This window comes from Bombina bombina, chromosome 5 (genome assembly GCF_027579735.1).
Source record: "Bombina bombina isolate aBomBom1 chromosome 5, aBomBom1.pri, whole genome shotgun sequence".
NCBI classification, from domain to species: Eukaryota; Metazoa; Chordata; class Amphibia; order Anura; family Bombinatoridae; genus Bombina; species Bombina bombina.
Window position 1 is genome coordinate 263,798,959 of NC_069503.1, and position 26,556 is coordinate 263,825,514.

Genomic DNA, 26,556 nt, shown 5'->3' on the forward strand with positions numbered 1-26,556 from the left:
CTGCACTGGTAGATGCTTCAACAAAAAAATAAAATAAAAAATTAAGACTAATATTGCACATAATGATCTTAAAAGGGGCATTAAACTGAAATTCTTTATTTCATGATTCATATTGATAATATAAATGTTAAACACATTCCTATTGACTTTAATATTTTATTTTTCTCAATTTATAAAATTTCATTATTTGAAGCAAAAGCAATGCACAATGGTGTTCCAATCACATGATGCTTCTATGTGCAGCATCCAATCAGCAGCTATTGAGCATATATAGATATGCTTTTCATCAAATAATATTAAAAAATATTCAAAAAAATAGATAATATAAGTAACTTAAAATGATGTTTTACATTATATTCTCTTTCAAATTCATAAAATAAAAAATGTTGGTGTTATGTCCCTCTAAAAAACCTTTGATGGAACATTAAAAAAAATGTGCCACAGGAATATTTCTATAAATATCATCTTACCTGCCAACTCGTCAGTATCATGCCCCACTAAATCCAGACCGAGCGTCATGTTTGGTCCCAGCTTCTCCCGCAGCTGAACTTCATATTCTCTAAGTTCAGCCACATATGGCTCGCCACCACCGGTCCGACGTGCAGACTGTAACTCCCTGGCCAGCTTGGCCTTTAATCGTCTTTTGATGTCCGAAAATCGCTTCTTACAGTTGTCCACCGTTTTGGGATGATTCCCTTCGGCGGACACACTGTCGGCGATTGCTGTCCAAATTGCAGATTTCCTGGACAGCGAGGTCTTATGGGCTTTAGAACCAATAATAAAATCATAATGTTCTAAAACAAGGGTCACTAAAATCCGGTTCTGCTCAAAATTAAATTGCACTCTGCGCCCTGACTTTGTTTTACCAGGCGCAGACATCACAAGATAAAAATAGCAGCAAGAGAATAAATGAATAAATAAATAATCTCTCTCAATAAATAGTAACTCTTGCACCTACAGCTCTTGTAAAGCATAGGTGATTTGACTCCATTTTAGATTTCCTTTTATAGACTTAGAATAAAAAAGTTCAATTAGCAGTTAACAATTGACATTTCTTATTGTAATTGTAACAAATTTAATATTATTAATATAATTTCGTCATTTATGACGCCCGTTAACTTTAATGATCGAATAATAAGGATCTTTGGATGTCTCTGCAAAAATAGTAATGAAAAATAGAAACTCTAACACTTTGGATGCTAATGATCAGCTAGCTCTGAGAGATTTGGAATCTTTATTAGATGATAATGATCAGGAGGGTCCTACTAATGAATCCCAGGACAATCCTGCTATTTACCAAAAACCCATTTTTAGGTCCAAATCCTCATACATGCCTTCTCTTTCTTTAGTGCCATCTGTCAATCTCTTTGTGAAGAAAATGGAAAAGGAAATTGACACGATGATTCCTTTTAAGAAAAATGACAATTTGAAACCCAGAGAGAGGAAAGCTTTGAGGGAACTGTCTGTGGCCAGGGGGCTGGTGATCAAACCGGCCGATAAGGGCGGAAATTTAGTCCTTTTGGATGAACAGCTTTATGTAAATGAAGCAAAACGCCAATTGAACGACAAGAACCAATATGTAAGGTTGGATCACAACCCCCTGGCACAGATACAGAATTCTCTCTTTAAACTCTAAATGAAGCAAGATGTAGGGGAACCATAGATCAGAAAGAGTTTAAGTTCCTGGTCTCTGATTTCCCTGTAATGCCTGTCTTCTATATTCTCCCGAAATTACATAAGAACTTTAAGTGTCCCCCAGGAAGGCCTATCGTGTCAGGGATTGGCAGTGTCACTGAGAAAGCTGGGGAATATGTAGATAAATATTTACGTCCATTTCTTTTATCTTTAACATCATATGTTAAGGATACAGCGGATCTTTTGAGGAAACTTGATGGAGTGGTAGTAAATGATAATACACTGCTAGCTTCTCTAGATGTAGAGGGGCTATACTCCTCTATTCCTCACGATATTGGACTCCAGGCAATAAGGAAATTTTTGGAAACAAAAGGTCCCCTGTTCTCAGAACATTCTGAGTTTGTTATTTCTCTACTTAGATTTGTCCTTCAGAATAATGTATTTTCATTTGACGGACAGATCTATAAACAGATACGGGGAACAGCTATGGGGGCAGTGTGTGCCCCCACCTATGCCTGCCTCCATTTGGGGGCTTGGGAGTCAGATATATTTGAACGACACAGTGACACCTTCAATAACAAGGTGTTAATGTGGGTGAGATATGTGGATGATGTTCTTGTCTTATGGGATGGGAGTGTAGAAGAATTTCATGATTTTGTTCATGAACTTAACCATAATGACAGGAACATCATCCTCACATCAGAGACAAACAAGACCGAACTAAACTTTCTTGATATTACTATTAAGAAGGAAGGTTTGAAGATTGTGACAGAAAATTTCAGGAAAAAGAATGCCACTAACAGCATCTTACATGCTGATAGTGGTCATCCTGTCCATCTGATTAAGGGTATTCCGTATGGACAGTTCCTCCGGCTTAGGAGAAACTGTTCATCACTAACAAAATTTGATACACATGCTGCCCTAATGAAAGAAAGGTTTCTCAAAAGAGGATATTCCAATAAATGTCTTAAAAAAGCTTTGTGGAAGGCACGAAAGACTCCTAGAGACCACCTGCTGTATAACAAAAAATCAAAGCCCAAAGAGACGCAAATTAGATTTATCACTAAGTTTAATAATCAATGGTCCAATATTAGATCAGCACTAGTTAATAACTGGCATATACTTACTTTGGATGACAAGGTTAGAGATTCTATTGGTGAAAAACCACTACTAACAGCTAGAAAAGCACTAAGTTTGAGAGATCACTTGGTTCAGAGTCAATTTGTGAGAGGGCCCTCTAATGCTGATTGGCTAAGAAGGGACAAGGGAATAAAAGGTAGCTATCCATGTGGGCACTGTGTATACTGTGCCCACATGGATAGCACCAAACAGTTCTTCACTTCAAGTCATAAGGTTTTTGACATTAAATTCTTCTTCAACTGCAAATCTGAAGGGGTAATCTATCTTCTTCGCTGCTCGTGCCCGGTCTTTTACGTTGGAAAAACCAAAAGGTTAGTAAAGGACCGGGTACAGGAACATCGGGACGATATCCTTCATGAAAATGACACAAATGTGGCAAGACACTTTGGCACGTTCCATAATGGAAGTGTAGAATCTTTGAAATTTATTATAATAGACAAAGGGATAACTAATGGTAGAGGTGGCAATAATGACAAAGTTCTATTACAGAAAGAAACAAAATGGATCTACAAACTTAATACTAGATACCCAGTAGGACTTAATGATAAATTGGAGTATGCTAGTTTTTTATAGTCAGTGGACTCTCCCACTTTCAGACAAGACATGTGCTATATTCGTAAGGTGTCATCATTTTTTGTTGTGGTAATAAGTGTTAGAAAGCTGAGGAATTAGGCTTTTTCTTTCCCTAGGATTTTAGTGTATAACTAGAATCTTCACAACTTTACACATAAGGTTTTTGAATTTTGATTCTATGCATCTCTAAACTGGAATATGTTTACTTATGTGAATACACCTTTAATTAATTACCCCAGGTGGGGGAAGCACACCTGAGGAATGTCAGGTGAGCTTTATCTTAAGAGGAAATCCGGTAAGGATCCATTCAAGCCCTGATGAACCCCTGTGAAACACACTGGATGTGGGGGTGAAACGATCGTTGGTTTGTGTTTTTAACACTGAAGTGTTTTATTCAGGAGCAGGTCGACTAACTCCTGTTTATAAGAACTGTCTAAGGTTCTAAGGTCTATGGGACACGCATAGCCTTTTATACCTTTCTACTGCCTGCACTTTATCTGCATACCTGTTTTAAGTGCTGATTATAAGGAAACATGCTGCTAAAAAACATATGGTCTGTGCTACTATAAGGACTGTTTGGTGTTTAATCTGTTGCCCTGTGAAGCGAATACAGGACTTGGAAAACAGGCACCTGTGGAGTCTAAGTGAATGCACGTAAGCTAAGAGCGAGAGGAATATACACATCGCATCCATCTGAGCAAGCTTGCGTATATCCTGGCGTACGCTCCGATGCTTTTGATCTATCAGCCTAGGGAAAGCCTGGTTCTTTCTCGGTGCGGCGGATGCCGGTACAGCTGATCACTACTACACACGGAAAGCGCACTTTACCTACAAGTCCGATTGGAGGAGTTTGCAAGCTATACCACTCCCCCCCCAGTGACATCAGATGCCACAGAGAGAGCGGTTTGCTTCTTTGAAAATCTCCTGGGACACAGAACCGGTTTGTTCTACTGCTGCATGCTCTATCCTGGCAAGTGATTAAAAATCTTACTTTTTGGAACATATTACAGTAAGAACTAATACGTTTACTTTACCCTTTGCATGAAGGATTGTTTTTTCACTTTGCATTTTCCTGGACCGAGTGCAGTATCTAACTGTGTTTCCTCCTTACTTCTGAGAGAGACTTTATTCAGCTGTTTCTTTTCTCCATTATGTTTGACACACTGCCTTAGACATGTTATAACAACTATTATTATATGTCTTGATATGTGCATATATGTTCTATCTTAGGTTTCTACACAATCTAGTAACTTGATTAATGTGTGTCTTAGATACTATTAGATTTAGCAGCATACGTATGCTTTACAGATATCCTGCAGGTATTATTACCTTAGACGTAAGGTGTTGTATATATATGGTGTTTACCTTATTTTGTGTTGGTTTGAGTCAATGCAGAGTATTTCACGAAATGTGATAAGGGATTATAATTAATAAATTTATTTTTGTTATGAAATTAATTCTCTGTGTGCCTTTATTTCCCTTACTTTATCAGACCATTAATATATGGTCTGATACTATATCTCCCTGTATAAATTTAATTTCATTACTGATTAAGGGTGGCACCAGAATCTATATTATCAGCAATATTTTCCATTCTCTCATACACCCCCATTTATATATTTCTCTGCAAAGCTATCGTAGATAAAGTTTTAAATTATATTGATGTCGCAGTATAAATAATTTGATGACGATGAATCCATCATACTTGTCTACATTGTGTCATACTTGTCTATAGTGTGTCATACGTGTCTACAGTGTGTCATATTTGTCTATAAAAGGGGTCAGCTTATTTTACTTTTTGTCTATTGTCCGACAGGAGAGGAATCTCTAAATATTTGCTTATACTTTGTACCCGAATGAATACAGACAATCTCACAATTCGATATTTGAATAAACCGTAAGTAAAATAATTTTATTTGCCTTGCTTTAATAGTCTCATGATTTTTTTATGTTAAGCTTTAATACTGTCGCATGATTTTTTTATGTTAAGGAATGTTATGAACCCGTGAGACATTTAAACAGCGTAACGAATATTTGTTATATTTTTTAGAACCGGTAGTAATGTTGAACACGTGAGACATGCAATCAGCCAACCGAATATCATATGTATTTACAGCCAAGAACCAATCAAATTTGTCTTTATTTTGTATATCGCCGTCGCACTAATATATGAGATATTTTTGTAGTTGATATTGTCAATATTCACTCAGGCCGAATTGTTAGTTTGTGTTTGGAATGAATGTTCATCCTCTATACGTCAAAATATTTATACTAGTAGACAAGTATGACATCCTACAGACTATCATGACGGATTACAATTTGCACTTATTTATATAGCGCCATCGTTAGATTATTTTGGATGTTTATTGAGAAAGATATTCATTGTAAACAAATACATTTATGCCTTTGTGAATCTTGACATTTTTAAATACACATATTTTTATTTTTTAAGGTGACAGCAATATACCACAATTAGTTTTGAAAAAAAAATTGACAGTAAACAGGAATATTATGATTCAAGACAATCCTATGTAAATCTCGTATTTGACATTTATAGTTTGTGATTGTCATGAGAGTAATTAGTGGCGCATGTATGATATCATTTGAAAAGGTCAATTGCATGTTTATTAGTCAGGAACACGTGCTACATATAATCCGCCAACCAAATATTGATATTTTTATGTACACTTACAACAACCAATGATATTTCTCTATTATTGATATATGTATGTCGCACTTTGAAAAAAAAATCAAATTATTTTGGATTGATATTGCAATAATGTCTGTACCGTTCACCCAGGGTGAATTATTAATATTGGTTTACGGGATGAATCGATACTTTCCCCGTCGCATAGGCGGTGTACGGGGGATGATACACGAGGACAGAGACCGCATCATCTATGATATGATGCAGAGGATGAGGAGGGTGTCCGGTATCACCAGGACACGTCGCAGCTGCCTGCGAAGGTTTTCTGACCTTCGGCGACGGGAGCGTGAACGCTATGAAGCGTTAAGAGCGCTTGTCCGTATATGTACGTATATCCGAAGTTTATATGAGGGATACTTAAATGACGCAAGCAATCATCAATTACATTGATTGTTCATTGATTAGTAAATTTTATTTTTTTATTTTCCTGTGTTACAGGAATACATTACATTTTTTGAAGAATAAAATTTAATATTTATCCGGACATTTTTTTCTTTCTATGTATTTAATTTACTCTAATTCCAAAAAATCATAGCCAAAAAAAAAATTTGTGTTGAGGGTCAATGCAATACTATTTTTTAGTTCAACCTTACCTATATTATCCATATATATAATATAGAATGTAAAAAAAAATGTTCATGCTCCATCATGTTCATTAAAGGGACACTGTACCCAATAATTTTCTTTCGTGATTCAGATTGAGCATGAGATTTTAATCAATTTTCTAATTTACTCCTATTATCAAATTTTCTTCATTCTATTGGTATCTTTATTTGAAATGCAAGAATGTAAGTTTAGATGCCGGCAAATTTTAGGTGAACAACCTGGGTTGTCCTTGCTGATTGGTGGGTAAATTCATCCACCAATAAAAAAGTGCTGTCCAGAGTACTGAAACAAAACAAAAAGCTTAGATGCCATCTTTTTCAAATAATGATAGCAAGAGAACGAAGAAAAATTGATAATAGGAGTAAATTAGAAAGTTGCTTAAAATTGCATGCTCTTTCTAAATTACAAAAGAAAACATTTGGGTTCAGTGTCCCTTTAAAGTTTAAACATATATAGAATATCAGTTTTTATCTGTCTATATATCTATATATCTTTATATATATATATATATATATATATATATATATATATATATATATATATCTATTTAGATATTGATATGTATATAGAACTATATATCTATATATCGATATCTAGAGAGACAAAGAGAGAGACAGAAAGAGACAGAAAGAGACAGAGAGAGAGAGAGAGAGAGAGAGAGAGATAAGACGAGAGAGAGAAAGAGAGACAGATGAGAGAGATAAAGATGATAGAGTGGAAGACAAGAGAGAGAGGGAGAGACAAGAGAGAGCAAGATATTGCTCGTTATCTCTCAATTTTTTTATTTTTTGGGGGGGCAATTTACATACATGGATGCTGAAGATACATAACAATAATATATAACCTGTATCTAATGTGTACATAAACATTTATATTTTCACAGATCGCAGACGTGATCTAGTGCCACGATACATGCGGCCAGTATCTATGGCAACGCCCAGGAGCAACCACTCCTCACCACCGTTGCCGATGAGGTACATCACAGCACCTCATGTGGATTCCAGGAGAGCTGAATTCCCTGATATCCAAGGTAACTTACAAATTATCATACTATGTTTGAAAAATATAACTTTACAATTTGAAATATTTTAAATGTTATTAAAGCCAGCATGTTGAAAGGACAATAAAAACAAACATTTTCTTTCCAATTTTACAAAAAAGATTGGAATAATTTTAAACATTGACAATATAGTTGAAATCCATTTACTTAATTCTATATCTATCATTTGAGGAAGTTATCACATATGGATTTGGCATTTAATCAAGACATCTCTGATCATTAACAAATCTTCAACTACGAAGAATATCTAGATATGCTTTTCTTAGAAATAGAAGAATGAAGTAAACTATCATGATTGAAAACATTTATAATCTCTTTATAAAAGATGAAAGGGAAAATTTATATTTTTAAATTACAGTTTATGTATTTATAAAATTATTCAAAAAAAATAATATTTTGGAGACTTTGAACATTTTTTTTAATGAAAGAATCGTACAATTTGGTATTGGACATTGATCTGACTAATACTTATTCATTACTATGTTTCATCTCTTACAGACGACCAAGTACTGGGGATAATTCCACCAGCAGTGGAGGTGGCTAGGGGGGGGGGAGGAGGAGGAGGAGATGCCGCCTTTTGAGGAAGAGGAGGGGGAGTTATTTATAGAGGAAGCATTGCCAAGGGAGGAAGAAGAGGAGGTGCCTATAGTGGAATGTAAGTGAAAATAATATACTGTTTTCCAAATTCAATATTGATAAATTATTTCTATAACATACATTATTTGGTTATTTTTCTAGATCGAGATCAGGGGACACAAACGGGACCATTTCTGCAGCCGGTGTTTGATGAACTTGCAGAGGCCCTACGCGCAGTTGCTAGGGCAGATCATCATATGCAGCAGGCGCTAAATGATATTTGATTGTTTTTGTGTTTTGGTTTTGTTTTGGGTTATTTTTTTAAAAAATATAAAAAAAAGAAATATTAAAAAATTAGTTTATTGCAGTTATTACTGTCTCACTGTATTGATTTAAAGATTAATTTCTAGTGACATGGACAAAAACAAGGTAAATCAGTATAAATATGCAACAATTTCCAAAAATATATAGCTGCAGTATATAAAAATATATAGCTGCAAATATATATAAATGAAAGCACATAAGGGGACGTGTTTCTGGCAATTATTAAGAATCAAAAGAAATAGTAAAATAGGGAGCAGCAGTATAAAGACTGATGATCGATAACACTGTCCACCAGATCTTATGAGGCGGACAGTAATCGCAATAATTACAAATGATACAGTACCATCGTGTTGATTGACACTACCTTCTGGTCGTCAATTATCCTCAAGTCTGCAGGGTGCGGCGTTGCAGCAGGAGCTCACAAGACCTGCTGTTGCAATGCTGAATAGAGAAAGGATATTCAGCAAGGTCTTGCGGACCTGATCCACACTGTCGTATCAGGTCCGCAAGATATTTGTAATATTTGAATTGTTATATGATTGACTATCGCATCTCCATTGCTATTTCACGTAGAATAGGTTATCTGAGGAGTCAAGTGAAAGTAAATATGAAAAATGAATGTTCATGCTTCAGATATTAAGTTTTGAGTATGTAGCTACACCCTTATTAAACAATTACAAAAACTTCAATAACACGGCTAAAATATATTTTTGAAATAAATTGTATATATGGTGGGGAAACTTGTGAGGATAAGGCAAGCACTAGAAATTGAATCAAATACACCACTTTTTAAGGCTTAGTAAATTTATACTCTCATCCTCCTACCTAGAGACATAAAAGACAACGGTCAACTGACTGTACTGGCAGTACAATTCAATTATCCATTGGCAATCATTCATGAGTTGACCTTGCAGATTAAACAACAATTCAAAAAACAATTTTAAAGGGTGGTTCAATTGAATTTCTCTTGATTCTCAGCCTAGATTCCTTCTTTTTAAAATAAAGGTAACAAAAGCACTAATTTAAAAGGTTAATATTAATTTTTAAAATAATTCTAAATGGAATTTTAAATGATAATTCGGAACGTACATAAATGTGCTTGGTTTTCCTTTGAGAAGAGTTCAAGGTTGGTATTGTCGCTTGAAAATTTATTCTATGATATTGGTGTTCCATTTATTAATTAAAAGTATATATGAATTAAAACATAAATATATAAATATATATATATATTTTTTTTTTTTAAGTATCTATTAATATCTATAACTTCATATCTGTCTCTCTTTGTATGTATGTACACATATATATATATATATATATATATATATATATACATACATACATACATACATACATACATTTTAAAGTGAGAGAAGGTGGGGGTGGGGCAGAGTATACTATACACAAGAGATTCAGTAGTTAAGGGCGAGTGGCCCAATTTGAGTTTTATAATCTCCTAACCACTGATACCTCCTGTCACAGATTTAAAGTTAAGGGCAGGGTACATCTAACAAGTAATTGTAAATAGACTTACAAGTAAGAGTAGGTAACTTAAATCTGTGAGGGAAATTCCACCAATGCCCTCGCAAAATAAGAGCTAGATTGTTTATAGTTAGAAAAAATGTTTTTCCATTCACACAAAAATTTATTAAAGTCAAAATTTTAACCACACATACATTTAGCAAGAGCTAAAAATTAAAAACACTGCACCTAAGTTGAGCTGAGATTTTAAATTAGTCTGAAGTCAGTATCAAAGGTATCTGGCAGCAAAATTATAAATATAGGCTAAGCCCTTACAATCCGAGGGCTAAATTAAGTTTAAATTTTTACCAATTATTAAAGCTGCATTATACCAGACCAACAAAGGTGAGCAAGTTAAAAAGAGGGGAAAGACAGAGCTTATCCCAGAGGACCCCTGACCCCTATACCCAGGAAAAAACGCTTCCTCAGAGGGGTGTGGAGCCGCTGCAAAATGTTATATTTATGAGTCTTTAAGACTCTCCTCCAATATTTGAGTGGATATGCCTGATTGCCAAAGCTCGATTTTCGTTGGCTCATATGAGTGTCAATCACCAAAATGACTGGTGATAGGGTAAGGTAGGAGGTAGTTGTTCCTAACGTCAGTGTTACGTCTGAAATGGGCGTATTTGTTTACATTTGCATCTGCTGTGCAGATCTCATTGGATGATCACATCAAACATATGTTACGCTGTTGTACTGGCTTCCTATCTGACTGGTGATAGGGTAAGGTAAGGGGTAGTGGTTCCTAACGTCAGTGTTACGTCTGAAATGGGCGAATTTGTGTTACATTTGCATCTGCAGTACAGATCTCATTGGATGATTACATCAAACACATGTTACTCTGTTGTACTTGGTTTCATATCTGACACATCAATAGAAAGTCAAGTGTGACCGTATATCGTGGGCATATAGATTTTATTAGATACGTCCATTTCGCAGAAGCGTTGTGCCGGGAAACTGCTATTATGCCGAGTTTCTTGTTAGTCTTATTCATTCCCAGATCTAAAGGATGATACATATAGATACATCATAACATATATCGGACATTGGTCAGCAGCTTGCTTTTATCGGTAATATGAGAAAATATGATTGATCTGCTCGATTTCATTCTGAACTACCCTTATTCATGTTTGAATCATTGGGGAGGTGCCAGTAACTAACACTCTGGCACCTCCCCAATGATTCAAACAATGGCTATTTTTACATTTCTGCAGTGTTTGTGTTTAGCTGTAATTTTCCTCTTACTCGTTTACTGTACCCACACATATTATATACCGTTTTTCTCGTCATTAAATGGACTTTCTAAAGATACCATTATTTTCATCATATCTTATAATTTACTAAAAAAAAATGATAAAATATGAGGAAAAAATGGAAAAAAACACACTTTTTCTAACTTTGACCCCCAAAATATGTTACACATCTACAATCACCAAAAAACACCCATGCTAAATAGCTTATAAATTTTGTCCTGAGTTTAGAAATACCCAATGTTTACAAGTTCTTTGCTTTTTTTTGCAATTTATGGGGCAATAAATACAAGTAGCACTTTGCTATTTCCAAACCACTTTTTTTCAAAATTAGCGCTAGTTACTTTGGAACCCTGATATCTGTCAGGAATACCTGAATATCCCTTGACATGTATATATTTTGTTTTAGAAGACATCCCAAAGTATTGATCTAGGCCCATTTTGGTATATTTCATGCCACCATTTCACCGCCAAATGCGATAAAAAAAAAAAAAAAAAGTTCACTTTTTCACAAATTTTGTCACAAACTTTAGGTTTCCCACTGAAATTATTTACAAACAGCTTCTGCAATTATGGCACAAATGGTTGTAAATGCTTCTCTGGGATCCCCTTTTTCAGAAATAACAGACTTATATGGCTTTGTGGTTGCTTTTTGGTAATTAGAAGGCCGCTAAATGCCGCTGCGCACCACACATGTTTTATGCCCAGGAGTGAAGGGGTTAATTAGGGAGCTTGTAGGGAGCTTGTAGGGTTAATTTTAGCTTAAGTGTAGTGTAGTAGACAACCCCAAGTATTGATCTAGGCCCATTTTGGTATATTTTATTCCACCATTTCACCGCCAAATGCGAGCAAATAAAAAAAAAAACTTTACATTTTTCACAATTTTAGGTTTCTCACTGAAATTATTTACAAACAGCTTATGCTATTATGGCAGAAATTGTTGTAAAAGCTTCTCTGGGATCCCCTTTGTTCAGAAATAGCAGATTTATATGGCTTTGGCGTTGCTTTTTGGTAATTAGAAGGCCGCTAAATGCTGCTGCGCACCACACGTGAATTATGCCCAGCAGTGAAGGGGTTAAATTAGGTAGCTTGTAGGGAGCTTGCAGGGTTAATTTTAGAGATCAGCCTCCCACCTGACACATCCCACCCCCTGATCCCTCCCAAACAGCTCTCTTCCCTCCCCCACCCCACAATTGTTACCGCCATCTTAAGTACTGGCAGAAAGTCTGCCAGTACTAAATAAAAGAGTTTTGTTTTTTTTTAAATAAAAATTATAAAATATTTTAGTTGTGATGGACCCCTGCCTTAGCACCAACCTCCCTGATCCCCCCCTCCAGCTCTCTAACCCTCTCCCCTACCTAATTACCGCCATCTTGGGTACTGGCAGCTGTCTGCCAGTACCCAGTTTGACCCCACAAACCAAACTATTTTAATTTTATTTTTAACATTTATCTGTATGTTTAATTATTTCTGTAGTGTAGCAGCCCCCCCACAATACCCCCACCCCCTCCCCCTCCCAGATCCTTTTAAATGTAAAAAAAAAATAAAAAAAAAATTTCCCCTTCATTTTTCATTGGTGTCAGTGTGGCTAATGTGTGCATGTGCACGTGCACGCGCGCCCACGTGCACGCGCGCGCCCACGTGCACACGCACACCCGTGCACGCGCGCGCATCGTGCACGCGCGCACACACGCTCCCTCCTCCCACCTCCCAAAGGCACCATCGGCACCATCACTACCGGTGCAGAGAGGGCCACAGAGTGGCTCTCTCTGCATCGGAGTCTTGTAAAGGGGTATTGCAGGATGCCTCCATATCGAGGCATCACTGCAATACCCTCAGAGCTGCTGGAAGTGATTGTGATCACTTCCAGCACTCTGTTAGACAACTGACGTACCAGGTACGTCCATTGTCATTAGCTTGTTAATGCATGACGTACCTGGTACGTCAGTTGTCATTAAGGGGTTAAAATGACATAGAAACATATGTACATACATACAGAGAAATATAAAGTGATAGATACAGATATATTAATATATATCTAAAAATAGATAGATAGACATCTCTCTCTGTCTCTCTCTCTCTCTCTTGCTCTCGCTCTGTCTTGCTCTCTATATATCTAGATATGATGTGGCAAAAGAAACAGAAATCTATTATAAAATTAGATGTACACAATGTGGGGGGGGGGGGTCGACATAAAAAATGCATTAGATCCAATATATAACAAGAAAAAAATGCCTTTAATTAATTTGGCTACAAGTGTGTCTCTCTATTTTGAGCACAGTGTGGGACCTAACTTGTCGCAATTAATTACTATAGAAAGAAAAAAAAAAGGCTCGAAGGTAAGCTAGCTCCCACTGGTGTAGATATTAGTCGTTTCCTATACCCTTCATATATATAAATACAGATAGATATATATCTATCTATATGATGCTGCAAAAGAAAGAAGTAAATTAGAAATTACGTTAACACTAGGGAGGGGGCATGTAATGCATTCGTTATAGCATACAAAATGAAATTTTTGATTTGAAGGAATTATGCTCCAAGTATGCCTCTCTTTAACAATTAGTATGTGCAGTGTTGGACCTTACTTATCGCAATGAATAAAAATACAGACAACAGAAACACATAGTAGGCTCAACGGTCAGCTAGCTACTTGCTATATTTACTATTCTATAGCACAATAAAAATAAAATTGCCAAAAATATATATATATGTACATAGATATAGATATAGATATAGATAAATATACAAATAAATATATATAAATATATATATATATATATATATATATATCATCTGCTGAAAAATTTGGTGCTCTGTTCATTGAATTTACTGGACATATAAATAAAGTTGGGAAAAGCTCGAATCGATGAGACTTCGATCACAAGAGTCCGCTTCTCTTCGCACCGTACTTGACGCGCATATTTTGGACGTGTTTTTTGATAACTATGGCGAATGTAATTACGGTCCGCGACGGCGATGTATGTCGAACTATGGCGAACGTACTTGACATCGCGATTGCTGCATATTAGACGCTTTGATAACTACCCCCCTTAGGCTTATATTGTTGTTAATAGATTTAGTAATTGTCTGTGCCTTTTATATAGTCATTCAATCTTCATAGTATGTTATTCTGGTAGAATAAAAGGGTGGAATGTTAGAATATATATAACAATACTGATGCCATTTTGTCTTTAGTCATCCATTTTGGTTTATTATAAGCTTATTATAACAGCTTATTATGCTGTGAGAAAATAATGTGTTGATGTTCTAAGCTGAACACGTTATCTCAATAATTTGTCCAATGGCCTTGCTTTGTGCTGGGCGATGCACCCAGATATACTTTTATCTAAAACTCTCCGCTTATTAAAAATACTCCTTTTTACTCAATTATATTTTAATAAGCTTCTTTTGTTATAAGCAATACTGTGTAAGATGATGTAGCTATGAGTACGTCATTGTTTAACCCTATATGCTGTAACTACTGTCTATAAAAGTATTGTGCACCTTATAATAAACAGAACAGTGATTAGACCTTTCTTGCTGCGTGTCTAATTTCTGTTCCCAAGATATCTCGTCAGGTAACCTATTTAGTTCCAGGTGAAAGTGTAGAATATGGCTAAGTGCTAACTGACACTCCCCCCCTGAAAATAACACCTAACATATACTCTGATTAATATGCCATGCTGTATAATGACAAGTATCTATACAAAGATAATGAGTACATAGACACACACCTATATATATATAGACTGACTGCCATGGGGCTCCCTAGCACTTGAACCCTGGTGCCAATGCACCTACTGCACCAATGGTAGTTCCCCTCTAGTAAAAAAACAATTTGGAAGATAACTTATGATGTGATTACACCACTTCAAGAAACAATGACTTAGAAAATAGATATGTTGTAAGGCCCACAAAGCCAGACAGAATAATGCAAGAATCATCAAGGAATTACAATGGTTTGTCAGTACTTCGGTAACACACAAAAGAGGTTATTTTGTATGGGGATGACAGTTGGATAACTTTACATGTGCTTTGGTGCAAGATGAAACTAAAACAGATAGATGACAGTTTGATAAATTAGGGCCTATGATTTCATGCCTTGCATAAAGCTCACAATAGCCACTGAAAACAAATATTTTAGTTTTGCAAAGCAAACAAACCAAATAAATAACTTGTAAACATGTCCTGACTCACTGGCTGCTTTGCAAATATTTTTAAATTGCAGCAAGTATATTGTTATTTCAGGTTTGTCCTTCATAAAGCCTTACATTTAATATAGGAATAGGATTTAGTTTAAAGATGCAGTTTATTTAATTATATCAAACCTAGCAGTAATCAGTCATCTGTGAAAGGATCAGTCTCATGTTCATACCAAGCAGTATGCTGGAAATGAGTATTGTTCAAGTTATCTGGGTATCTATAGCATGAAACATCTTGTAATAATTATTTTTTATAGTAGCTTACCCAATCAGTTATTAAGAAAACAACAGATAAGTGGCGGTTGCATGTATGAGTAGCTGGTAATGATAGAGTGGCACCGGACCATTATGTGAAAGTCATGTGAGAACTGGTGATGTATTGTTTTAGCTTTTTACCTTGACCCCTAGAAGCCAGGTTTGGATAACTGAGTTTCCTCTGTTACTTGTACCTTTGTGTCACAAACATGCTGCTGATACTCAGCCTGTGGGTTTCCCCACTTATACCCAGCCTATGCTCCTGTCGCTGATACACATCTTGTGCTTCTGCCACAGACTGTTAAAGATGTCTCACTAAAGCCCCTACTACAGATATCTCTACCTATACTCAGGTACTGGGACCTAGCTAAACACGTCTTGTGAGTCAACGATAAGAGTCATATTTGTGTAACCACCAGCTAGTTCCCAGTAGTGCATTGCTGCACAACTAAGAATATGAAAAGAACAAAGTAAATTTGATAACAGAAGTACTTAAAAGTGTCTTAAAGGGACACTGTACATGATATTTTTCTTTGCATAAATGATTTGTAGATGATCGTTGTATATAGCCCATCTAGTAGTGTTTTTATAATAATGTAAAGTTTTGCTTGTTTTTTTTAAGAACATCGTACTGATTTTACGACTCCTAACCAAGCCCCACAGTGCCTGATGTATACACAAGTTTACAGACTACTGCTGGCTCCTGTTTAAGTTATCTGCCATTGCATATGCAGGGAAGGGGGGGAGTGTCTGCTCTTTTTTTTTTTACCAAGCCCCTTTCAGTGGGTGTCCCAGACTACCTCATCAACAATGCTAAACTGGGAGCTTCTAAGTAAGTTTTTAAAAGGTTTTATACTGGATTTTTAGATCAGCAACTGTGCATATTCTTCTTTATAGTAGTGTCTATTACATGCAGATTAACAGAGAACACACAGAAGCACATATTTCCTACACATTATTATTATTATTATTATTATTATTATTATTATTATGTAATTTTCAAGGTCTACATTACTCTTTTCTGTAATTTCTACATACCCAACTTTAGACATTCCAAAGATGATTGAGCCCAGTTTCTTGTGTACGTTGAGAAAAATAAATAACAGTGACCTTGGAAAGGAATCCATGATTGATCCTCTGATTCTGGGCATTTTCCAGGTTTTTGAGGCGGATCAGTGGGAGCTATAACTGTTAACATAAACAAAAGAATAGTATCTTATACATTTAGTATTGAAGTAACATACTACACACATGTTTATTATTATAATGAGTAGAAATATTTAAATAGTCAATTTGAGACATGTTCACATATTGACGAAAAAGAGACATAGGACTTCCGGTATTATGTAGTGAATGCTACCATGGAGCCCACAGTGTTACATTGTTCTTCCAGATATTTGTTGGTCATAGTTACCATGACAATCACATAATGGGCCTTTTTTAGGTCCTTTTAAGCAATTGTTTATATTCTTGTTATGGCTGAGGAAACAGCTGTTAAGCTGAAAATCATTTTGCAAATATAAGCATTTTATTCAGTTATTTGGACTACAAGCTCACCTTACAGACAAGAAGGGGCAGTACCAGTCGTTACAGCCAGCTGACCGCTGTAAGTGTCTGCCGGCCTACACAGCAATATATACCATAGTACCAACTACACCTATATTTAATTGTGTGTTTATTCCATTAGACAGCATTACATTATGTGGTGCACATTTTTATTTGTTTGACAAAACAAAAAAAAACCTTTTTTAGAAATAATATTTGACAAACCTATTGCACTTTCTCTTAAAGGAACATTGCACTAAAAAATGTCATCCATGTTTTGCATTTCCTACTAATGCTCTTTGTGATAAAGTTACTTTTTACTTTATGAGCATTACCTGGAAGTATCTATCAACCAATGATCAATTAGCATAAAGTATTTCTCATTCAATGAGAATTTGTATTCAATGACTATCATCCTATAAGCATTAGTTGGAAGTACACAACTGATACAGCTTTATTAGTTTAAATTGGAGCAAAATGTATTTTCATGATGAAATTCAGCATTTTTAACTGCTTCACTTTCATACAGATGGCAGACATTTTGAGGCACAGTGTCCATTTCAGTTATATTCCTACAGTTATATTATTCTTTAGACCCCTATTTATTAAAGTCTGTGCAGACAATGTTCCCAGACAGGAAACATGTCAGTCATCCCAGATGAATGATTCTAGGTTACTTGACATCTACAATCTCTGAATTTGGGGGCTGGTTAAGAAGCATCAGTCTTAATTTTCAGATGTAGGGTGAGCCTGCACAGAAACAGCCCCGAAGCTGCTAATGTAGCTTCATAAATAGAGGTCTATGTTGGATATTTCAGTTTATAAAAATTCATTAAAATTGATATATATGTTTTTATTCTTAGTAAGCAAGAAGCAAATTGGAAGTATGTAAATACATAAATACACCTGAATGCAAGAGTAGACATTCATTGGTTCTAGAGCAGTACTGTACAGTATCTTGTCAAGCCTTTATAGATCACATATATGTCTAATACTTCCATATTTCATAACTTAACTTTTGGGTATATTCTAGAGATTTGCATTCCTTTTCATATGAATGAAAACATTTACACATTTTTAGTCATTTGTTGGATTTATACAAAAAGAAAAACGAACTGCCACCTACACAAATTGAATGAATAACGAATGGATGTATCTACAAAATTATTTAATACATTTGTTATTCTTTCAATAAAAAAAAAACAACCTACAAATACTGCATTATGTGCCTAACCTCCACTGAAACCCCCCTGCACTTAACCCCTGCTGTACCAAACACCCTAACCCCATTGTACTTCACTTCCTAACTACTTAACCAACCACCCCAACTAATTAATTATGTGTGGTGGAGGGGTATGTTGGTTAATGGGGCTAATTGTTGTGGGGGATTAAGGGGTTATTAATAGTAGGTTTTTTTCTTTATATATATATTTTTTTTTAAATTCATTTTGTCATCCATTTCCTTTGGCAGTTTGATAAACTATTAGAGATAATGTTCTTTACGTTCTAATGTATATAAAGCAAGACAAACAAGTCTTACCATCGCTTTTCTTGCATATCGAGAAATGATTTTCATTGCAAAGGGATGTTTTCCATTGCCCATCCACATCCAAATAAACACAGGCAGTTTTCTTCTTTGGTTCTCCTACATCCCATTTAGTAAATCGAAGTTTCCAGTTATCAATCCATTTGTATTGACCATCAGTCTGAATGTGAAATTATATTGTTAAAATTAGTTTGGAGTTCTCAATAAATAGCCACAGTGTTAAATAAAAACCAATACCGTAGATAATCCTAAATAAAATATATAGGCAGGAGATGAAGAGCAAAAATCAATCTGTTTAAAGGTTCTTTTTCACGGCCGTTAAGAAGATCTGACAGCCTGATAAGACAACAAGACTTCCTAACATATAACCAGGAGTCAAGGTAATTGGGATCGATATAGGCCGGATAGGGGCGAGAATAAGTGGTAGGTGAAGAGCAATGTTTGGAAAGCTGACGGCATAATTACCACTCTGTTGTGGAAATATAATAAGACTGTTTTGTTGCCGCAACTAGGATTGGCTTTTTTCATATAAATGACGTGCCTGTTATATTAAGTGGAAACAATTGACTTTATATTACAATTTGCAACAGTTCATATACAGATTACTACATGTAATTTGGCTGTTCCGATCAGCCAATAGAATGCGAGCTCAATCTGATTGGCTGATTGGATCAGCCAATCGGATTGAACTTGAATCTGATTGGCTGATTCCATCAGCCAATCAGAATATTCCTACCTTAATTCCGATTGGCTGATAGAATCCTATCAGCCAATCGGAATTTGAGGGACGCCATCTTGGATGACGTCATTTAAAGGAACCGTCATTCGGCGAGTAGGCGTCGTTAGAAGAGGATGGATCCGCGTCGGCTGGGAAGAAGATGGCTCCGCTTCGCTCCGGAAGAAAGAAGATTGAAGATGCTGCTTGATAGAAGACTTCATCCCGATGATGGACTTCCAACTTCAGCCCGATGATGGATTTCTTCAGCCGCCGCTTGGATCCAGACTTCAGCCCGAGGATGGACGTCACTCTTCAGCCCCCCGCTTGGGCTTGGATCAAGACATCGGAGGCTCTTCTGGACAGATCGGGACCCGGTGAGGTGAAGACAAGGTAGGGAGATCTTCAGGGGCTTAGTGTTCGGTTTATTTAAGGGGGGTTTCGGTTAGATTAGGGGTATGTGGGTGGTGGGTTGTAATGTTGGGGGGGGGGTATTGTATGTGTTTTTTTTCCAGGCAAAAGAGCTGAATTCTTTGGGGCATGCCCCGCAAAGGGCCCTTTTCAGGGCTGGTAAGGTAAAAGAGCTTTGAACCTTTTTAATTTAGAATAGGGTATGGCATTTTGTTATTTTGGGGGGCTTTGTTATTTTATTAGGGGGCTTAGAGTAGGTGTAATTAGTTTAAAATTGTTGTAATATTTTTCTAATGTTTGTAAATATTTTTTTATTTTTTGTAACTTAGTTCTTTTTTATTTTTTGTACTTTAGTTAGTTTATTTCATTGTATTTATTTGTAGATATTGTATTTAATTAATTTATTGATAGTGTAGTGTTAGGTTTAATTGTAGATAATTGTAGGTATTGTATTTAATTAATTTATTGATAGTGCAGTGTTAGGTTTAATTGTAACTTAGGTTAGGATTTATTTTACAGGTAATTTTGTTATTATTTTAACTAGGTAACTATTACATAGTTATTAACTATTTAATAGCTATTGTACCTGGTTAAAATAAATACAAAGTTGCCTGTAAAATAAATATTAATCCTAAAATAGCTATAATATAATTATAATTTATATTGTAGCTATATTAGGGTTTATTTTACAGGTAAGTATTTAGCTTTAAATAGGATTAATTTATTTAATAAGAGTTAATTTATTTTGTTAGATAAAAATTATATTTAACTTAGGGGGGTGTTAGTGTTAGGGTTAGACTTAGCTTTAGGGGTTAATCCATTTATTACAGTAGCGGCGAGATTCGGTCGGCAGATTAGGGTTTAATAATTGAAGTTAGGTGTCGGCGATGTTAGGGAGGGCAGATTAGGAGTTAATACTATTTATTATAGGGTTATTGAGGCGGGAGTGAGGCGGATTAGGGGTTAATAACTTTATTATGGTAGCGGTGAGGTGCGGTCGGCAGATTAGGCGTTAATTATTGTTGGTAGCTGGCGGCAACGTTGTGGGGGGCAGATTAGGGGTTAATAAATATAATATAGGCGTCGGCGGTGTTAGGGGCAGCAGATTAGGGGTACATAGGGATAATGTAGGTAGCGGCGGTTTACGGAGCGGCAGATTAGGGGTTAAAAAAATATGCAGGTGTCAGCGATAGCGGGGGCGGCAGAATAGGGGTTAATAAGTGTAAGGTTAGGGGTGTTTAGACTTGGGGTACATGTTAGGGTGTTAGGTGCAGACGTAGGAAGTGTTTCCCCATAGAAAACAATGGGGCTGCGTTAGGAGCTGAACGCTGCTTTTTTGCAGGTGTTAGGTTTTTTTTCAGCTCAAATGGCCCCATTGTTTTCTATGGGTGAATCGTGCACGAGCACGTTTTTGAAGCTGGCCGCGTCCGTAAGCACTGCTGGAATTTAGAGTTGCAGTGGCGTTAAATTATGCTCTACGCTCCCTGTTTGGAGCCTAACGCAGCCATTCTGTGAACTCTAAATACCAGCGGTATTTAAAAGGTGCTGGAGAAAAAAAGCCAGCGTAGCTAACGCACCCCTTTGGCCGCAGAACTCTAAATCTAGCCGTAAGTGTTTAAACCGCTTTGTTGTGATTTTATGGAAGAGTGCGCACTCGTTTGCTAATATATATGAAATTGTTTGATATTTGTTTTATTGATGTTTGATGAAATAAATTTGTATACTATATATTTTATTTAGGATTATCTACGGTATTGTTTGTTCTTTGCTCTGAAAGGCATACGGTCACTCATTGCAGTAATATTGAGTAAACGTTGGGATATTGCTACAGAGTTATTTTTCTATTAACTATCTTCAGTCCCCGCTCATCATTTGATGAGATTGCTAGTACAGTGTCTTTAGCCACTAGATAGAGCGCTTCTCATATATTCGATTTTAACTTTATATATACCATTGACTGTCACACAGGTACAGTATTGAGAAGCCTGACACTAATTCTCCTAGTGTGGGTAATTTTAATATTTAATATTAAATAAAAACCAACTACTAGACCAAAAAAAAAAGTTCAGATACAGCGATTAAAATAATAACTTAAAGGGACATTTTAGTTAAAAAAAATGGTTTAATTTATGACAAACTAATAGTTTTTCTAGAATTTAAAAGTCACAGGACATTCACATAGTAGACTGCATGGTCCCTTTTCAAATTTATTCAGCATTTGGAATGTTTATTTACAAAGAATATTCACAAACTGAATCATAAGATGCGTCTGCTAAATTCCCAGCTTTGTTTTTCTTTTTATGGTTTCATATATTTGTGGCTATTCACTAATGTGTATTTCTTCTGGTAACTGAGTCTATATTTATGCCAGGATTAGACATTGCTATGCATCAGCTTTGTCATGCTATGCATCAGTCTTTGCCGTCATCAGTTTGCAAATTGACTTGGTTATGTGATATTTTCTATGCTATAAAATTGAATAAAATATTTTGCATTAGTCTTTAATAAGAGAAAATTCATTTTTTTTTTAAAAAAAAAACAGACATGGAAATCAATATACCATGCATTATAAGCATGTAGCCAAAAAAACACTGCAACAGTTGGGTTGCCAAGTTGCTTAATTAAATTAAAATTTCTTAAATGCTGAAGTATAAGCTATAAAGGCTACACCTAACACACCTGTATGTAAACATTTTGCAGATTGTTTCTAAAGTTTTTAAAAACTGTGTTCTCTGACAATCCACCAAGAATGATATTTATAACAGAATATGCCAAACACGTAACTTAAAAGTGCCGTCTGGCAATTCCATTGTTTGCATCACAGTGTTCTATAATATAGCAGCTAGATATATGTTTAATATTCTTTTTTGTCTATTTGTACTGTATCTGCTAACAACTTTAATGCTTTAGGGAACAGGAATTATATTTACCATATTACTGTTAAGACCTATCCAGAAGGGTTCTTTATACATATGTGTAGAAAGCCTTATGAATGACAGAGTATATTCATCTACAATGCTGACAAGTTCAGAATCTTCCGCTTTGCACTGTCGACGGGCTTCATCCCACTTCATTTTGGACTTAACAATCTTATAGCTTGCATTGCCATATTTAATAAAGTTTGATGAGGGGAGAGATGTTGGCACAACAGGTAACGCAGGGTCTATGAATGAGAAAAATGAGACATTTTTAATTAGGTTGTAACATCAAATTACAATGTCTATAGCACAGAACTTGATATCACACCATAAGCAAATATATGTACATGCCTTTGTCTTTTTGACATATGTAACCTCGCTGAAGATGACATTCTGACTCTTCCCACGACCCAGCATCCATAATAGGACCACGTTTCATAGAAACACAATCAGTCTAAAAAGAAATGATATTAGTTTTATTGGCATCACAAAAATAGCATTATTTTGACTCATTTTTGGTATCTGTTTCTAGCGTGCTGAACACAAAAGCCTAGATGCTATAACAATTGCAAATCTTATTACTGAGTATTATAGTGTACTGTTGATTCCACCCGGAAGTAAAAAATAAATTAACTCTAATAACATCTAAGATAGTGCTTATCAATAGTTTTTTTTTTTTTTTTGCATTGTGACATTGCTGCTTATTTGTTTTAAATCATACAGCACATCAAATGTTCTTATATGTACTATATTATATAGATAACAACCAACATATATATATATATATATATATATTATCTATATTGATATTATCAAAAAAAAAAAAAATATTTAGCAAAAAATTTTTTCAGCATATTTTTACATGCATCACTTTAACCCCTTAGTGACCAGACCACTTTTCAATTTGTTGAACATCTGGGACCAAGGCTATTTTTGCATTTCTGCGATGTTTGTGTTTAACTGTAATTTTCCTCTTACTCATTTACTGTACCCACACATATTATATACTGTTTTTCTCACCATTAAATGGACTTTCTAAAGATATGATTATTTTCATCATATCTTATAATTTACTATAAAAAAAATATAAAATATGAGGAAAAAATGAAAAAAAATGCACTTTTTCTAACTTTGAGCCCCAAAATCTCTTACACATCTACAACCACCATAAAATACCAATGCTAAACAGTTTCTAAATTTTGTCCTGAGTTTATAAATACCCAATGTTTACATGTTCTTTGCTTTTTTTGCAAGTTATAGGGCAATAAGTACAAGTAGCACTTTGCTATTTCAAAACCATGTTTTTTCATAATTGGCGATAGTTACATTGTAACACCAATATCTGTCATGAATCCCTGAATAACCCTTCAAATGTATATATTTTTTAAAAGAAGACAACCTAAGGTATTAAACTTGGGGTATTTTGACTTTTTTCATGCAACCATTTTACCACCAATCTATGCCAAAGTTTTGGGGGGGGGGAAAAATAATTTGATTTTTTGACAAAATAGCAATTTAAGAATACATTTACTGATAATATTAAGGGTTACTGCCAAATAACACCCTCATATGTCTTCAGCAGCATCTCCTGGGTACAGTGATACCACACATGTATAGGTGTGTCGGGTTCTCGGGGGGCTAAAAGCTCTTATTTTTAGGGAGCGCATTCCAGTTTTTCAACTTGGAATTTTCACATCGGTCATCATGCACCCATGTCCTATTTGGGACATTTCTGAAGCTGGTCAATGGAATTTACCCCCATCAAACCATATATTTTTGAAAAGTAGACACCCTAGGGTATTTCAAATGCTTTTTTTATACACTTTCCATGCACTAATTCAACCACCAGTCTTTGTCAAACTTTTGGGTAGTCATTATTTTGTGTTATTTTTCACACACATTGTACTTTAGGCATGGATTCTCAGTTCCTGTTACGTGTTACTGCCAAAAAACACCTCAATATGTGTTCAACAACATCTCCTGAGTACAGTGATACCACCCATGTATAGGTGTGTCGGGTTCTCTGGGGGCTAAAAGGCCTTAATTTTAGGAAGCGCATTCCAGTTTTTCAACTTGGAATTTTCACATCGGTCATCATGCACCCATGTCCTATTTGGGACATTTCTGAAGCTGGTCAATGGAATTTAACCCCATCAAACCATATATTTTTGAAAAGTAGACACCCTAGGGTATTTCAAATGCTTGTATTTTAACACTTTCCATGCACTAATTCAACCACCAGTCTTTGTCAAACTTTTGGGTAGTCATTATTTTGTGTTATTTTTCACACACATTGTATTTTAGGCATGGATTCTCAGTTCCTGTTATGTGTTACTGCCAAAAAACACCTCAATATGTGTTCAACAACATCTCCTGAGTACAGTGATACCACCCATGTATAGGTGTGTCGGGTTCTCTGGGGGCTAAAAGGCCTTAATTTTAGGAAGCGCATTCCAGTTTTTCAACTTGGAATTTTCACATCGGTCATCATGCACCCATGTCCTATTTGGGACATTTCTGAAGCTGGCCAATGGAATTTACCCCCATCAAACCATATATTTTTGAAAAGTAGACACCCTAGGGTATTTCAAATGCTGGTATTTTAACACTTTCCATGCACTAATTCAACCACCAGTCTTTGTCAAACTTTTGGGTAGTCATTTTTTTGTGTTATTTTTCACGCACATTGTACTTTAGGCATAGATTCTCAGTTCCTGTTATGTGTTACTGCCAAAAAACACCTCAATATGTGTTCAACAACATCTCCTGAGTACAGTGATACCACCCATGTATAGGTGTGTCGGGTTCTCTGGGGGCTAAAAGGCCTTAATTTTAGGAAGCGCATTCCAGTTTTTCAACTTGGAATTTTCACATCGGTCATCATGCACCCATGTCCTATTTGGGACATTTCTGAAGCTGGCCAATGGAATTTACCCCCATCAAACCATATATTTTTGAAAAGTAGACACCCTAGGGTATTTCAAATGCTGGTATTTTAACACTTTCCATGCACTAATTCAACCACCAGTCTCTGTCAAACTTTTGGGTAGTCATTTTTTTGTGTTATTTTTCACACACATTGTACTTTAGGCATGGATTCTCAGTTCCTGTTATGTGTTACTGCCAAAAAACACCTCAATATGTGTTCAACAACATCTCCTGAGTACAGTGATACCACCCATGTATAGGTGTGTCGGGTTCTCTGGGGGCTAAAAGGCCTTAATTTTAGGAAGCGCATTCCAGTTTTTCAACTTGGAATTTTCACATCGGTCATCATGCACCCATGTCCTATTTGGGACATTTCTGAAGCTGGCCAATGGAATTTACCCCCATCAAACCATATATTTTTGAAAAGTAGACACCCTAGGGTATTTCAAATGCTGGTATTTTAACACTTTCCATGCACTAATTAAACCACCAGTCTTTGTCAAACTTTTGGGTAGTCATTTTTTTGTGTTATTTTTCACACACATTGTACTTTAGGCATGGATTCTCAGTTCCTGTTATGTGTTACTGCCAAAAAGCACCTCAATATGTGTTCAACAACATCTCCTGAGTACAGTGATACCACC

The 26,556-nt window shown here is 35.7% G+C and overlaps 1 protein-coding gene across 2 annotated transcripts in view; it reads right to left on the minus strand.

Moving 5' to 3' along the window:
* Positions 1 to 26,556, minus strand: part of MRC1 (mannose receptor C-type 1) — a 294,794-nt gene that overhangs the window by 22,028 nt on the left and 246,210 nt on the right. For both annotated transcript variants that reach the window (XM_053713973.1, XM_053713974.1), the window contains exons 23-26: positions 23,336 to 23,438; positions 22,997 to 23,229; positions 18,935 to 19,100; positions 16,888 to 17,037 (exon numbers count right to left, since the gene is read on the minus strand). In XM_053713973.1, the coding sequence (XP_053569948.1) occupies positions 16,888 to 17,037; positions 18,935 to 19,100; positions 22,997 to 23,229; positions 23,336 to 23,438 (652 nt within the window). The remainder of the gene's footprint in view (positions 1 to 16,887; positions 17,038 to 18,934; positions 19,101 to 22,996; positions 23,230 to 23,335; positions 23,439 to 26,556) is intronic.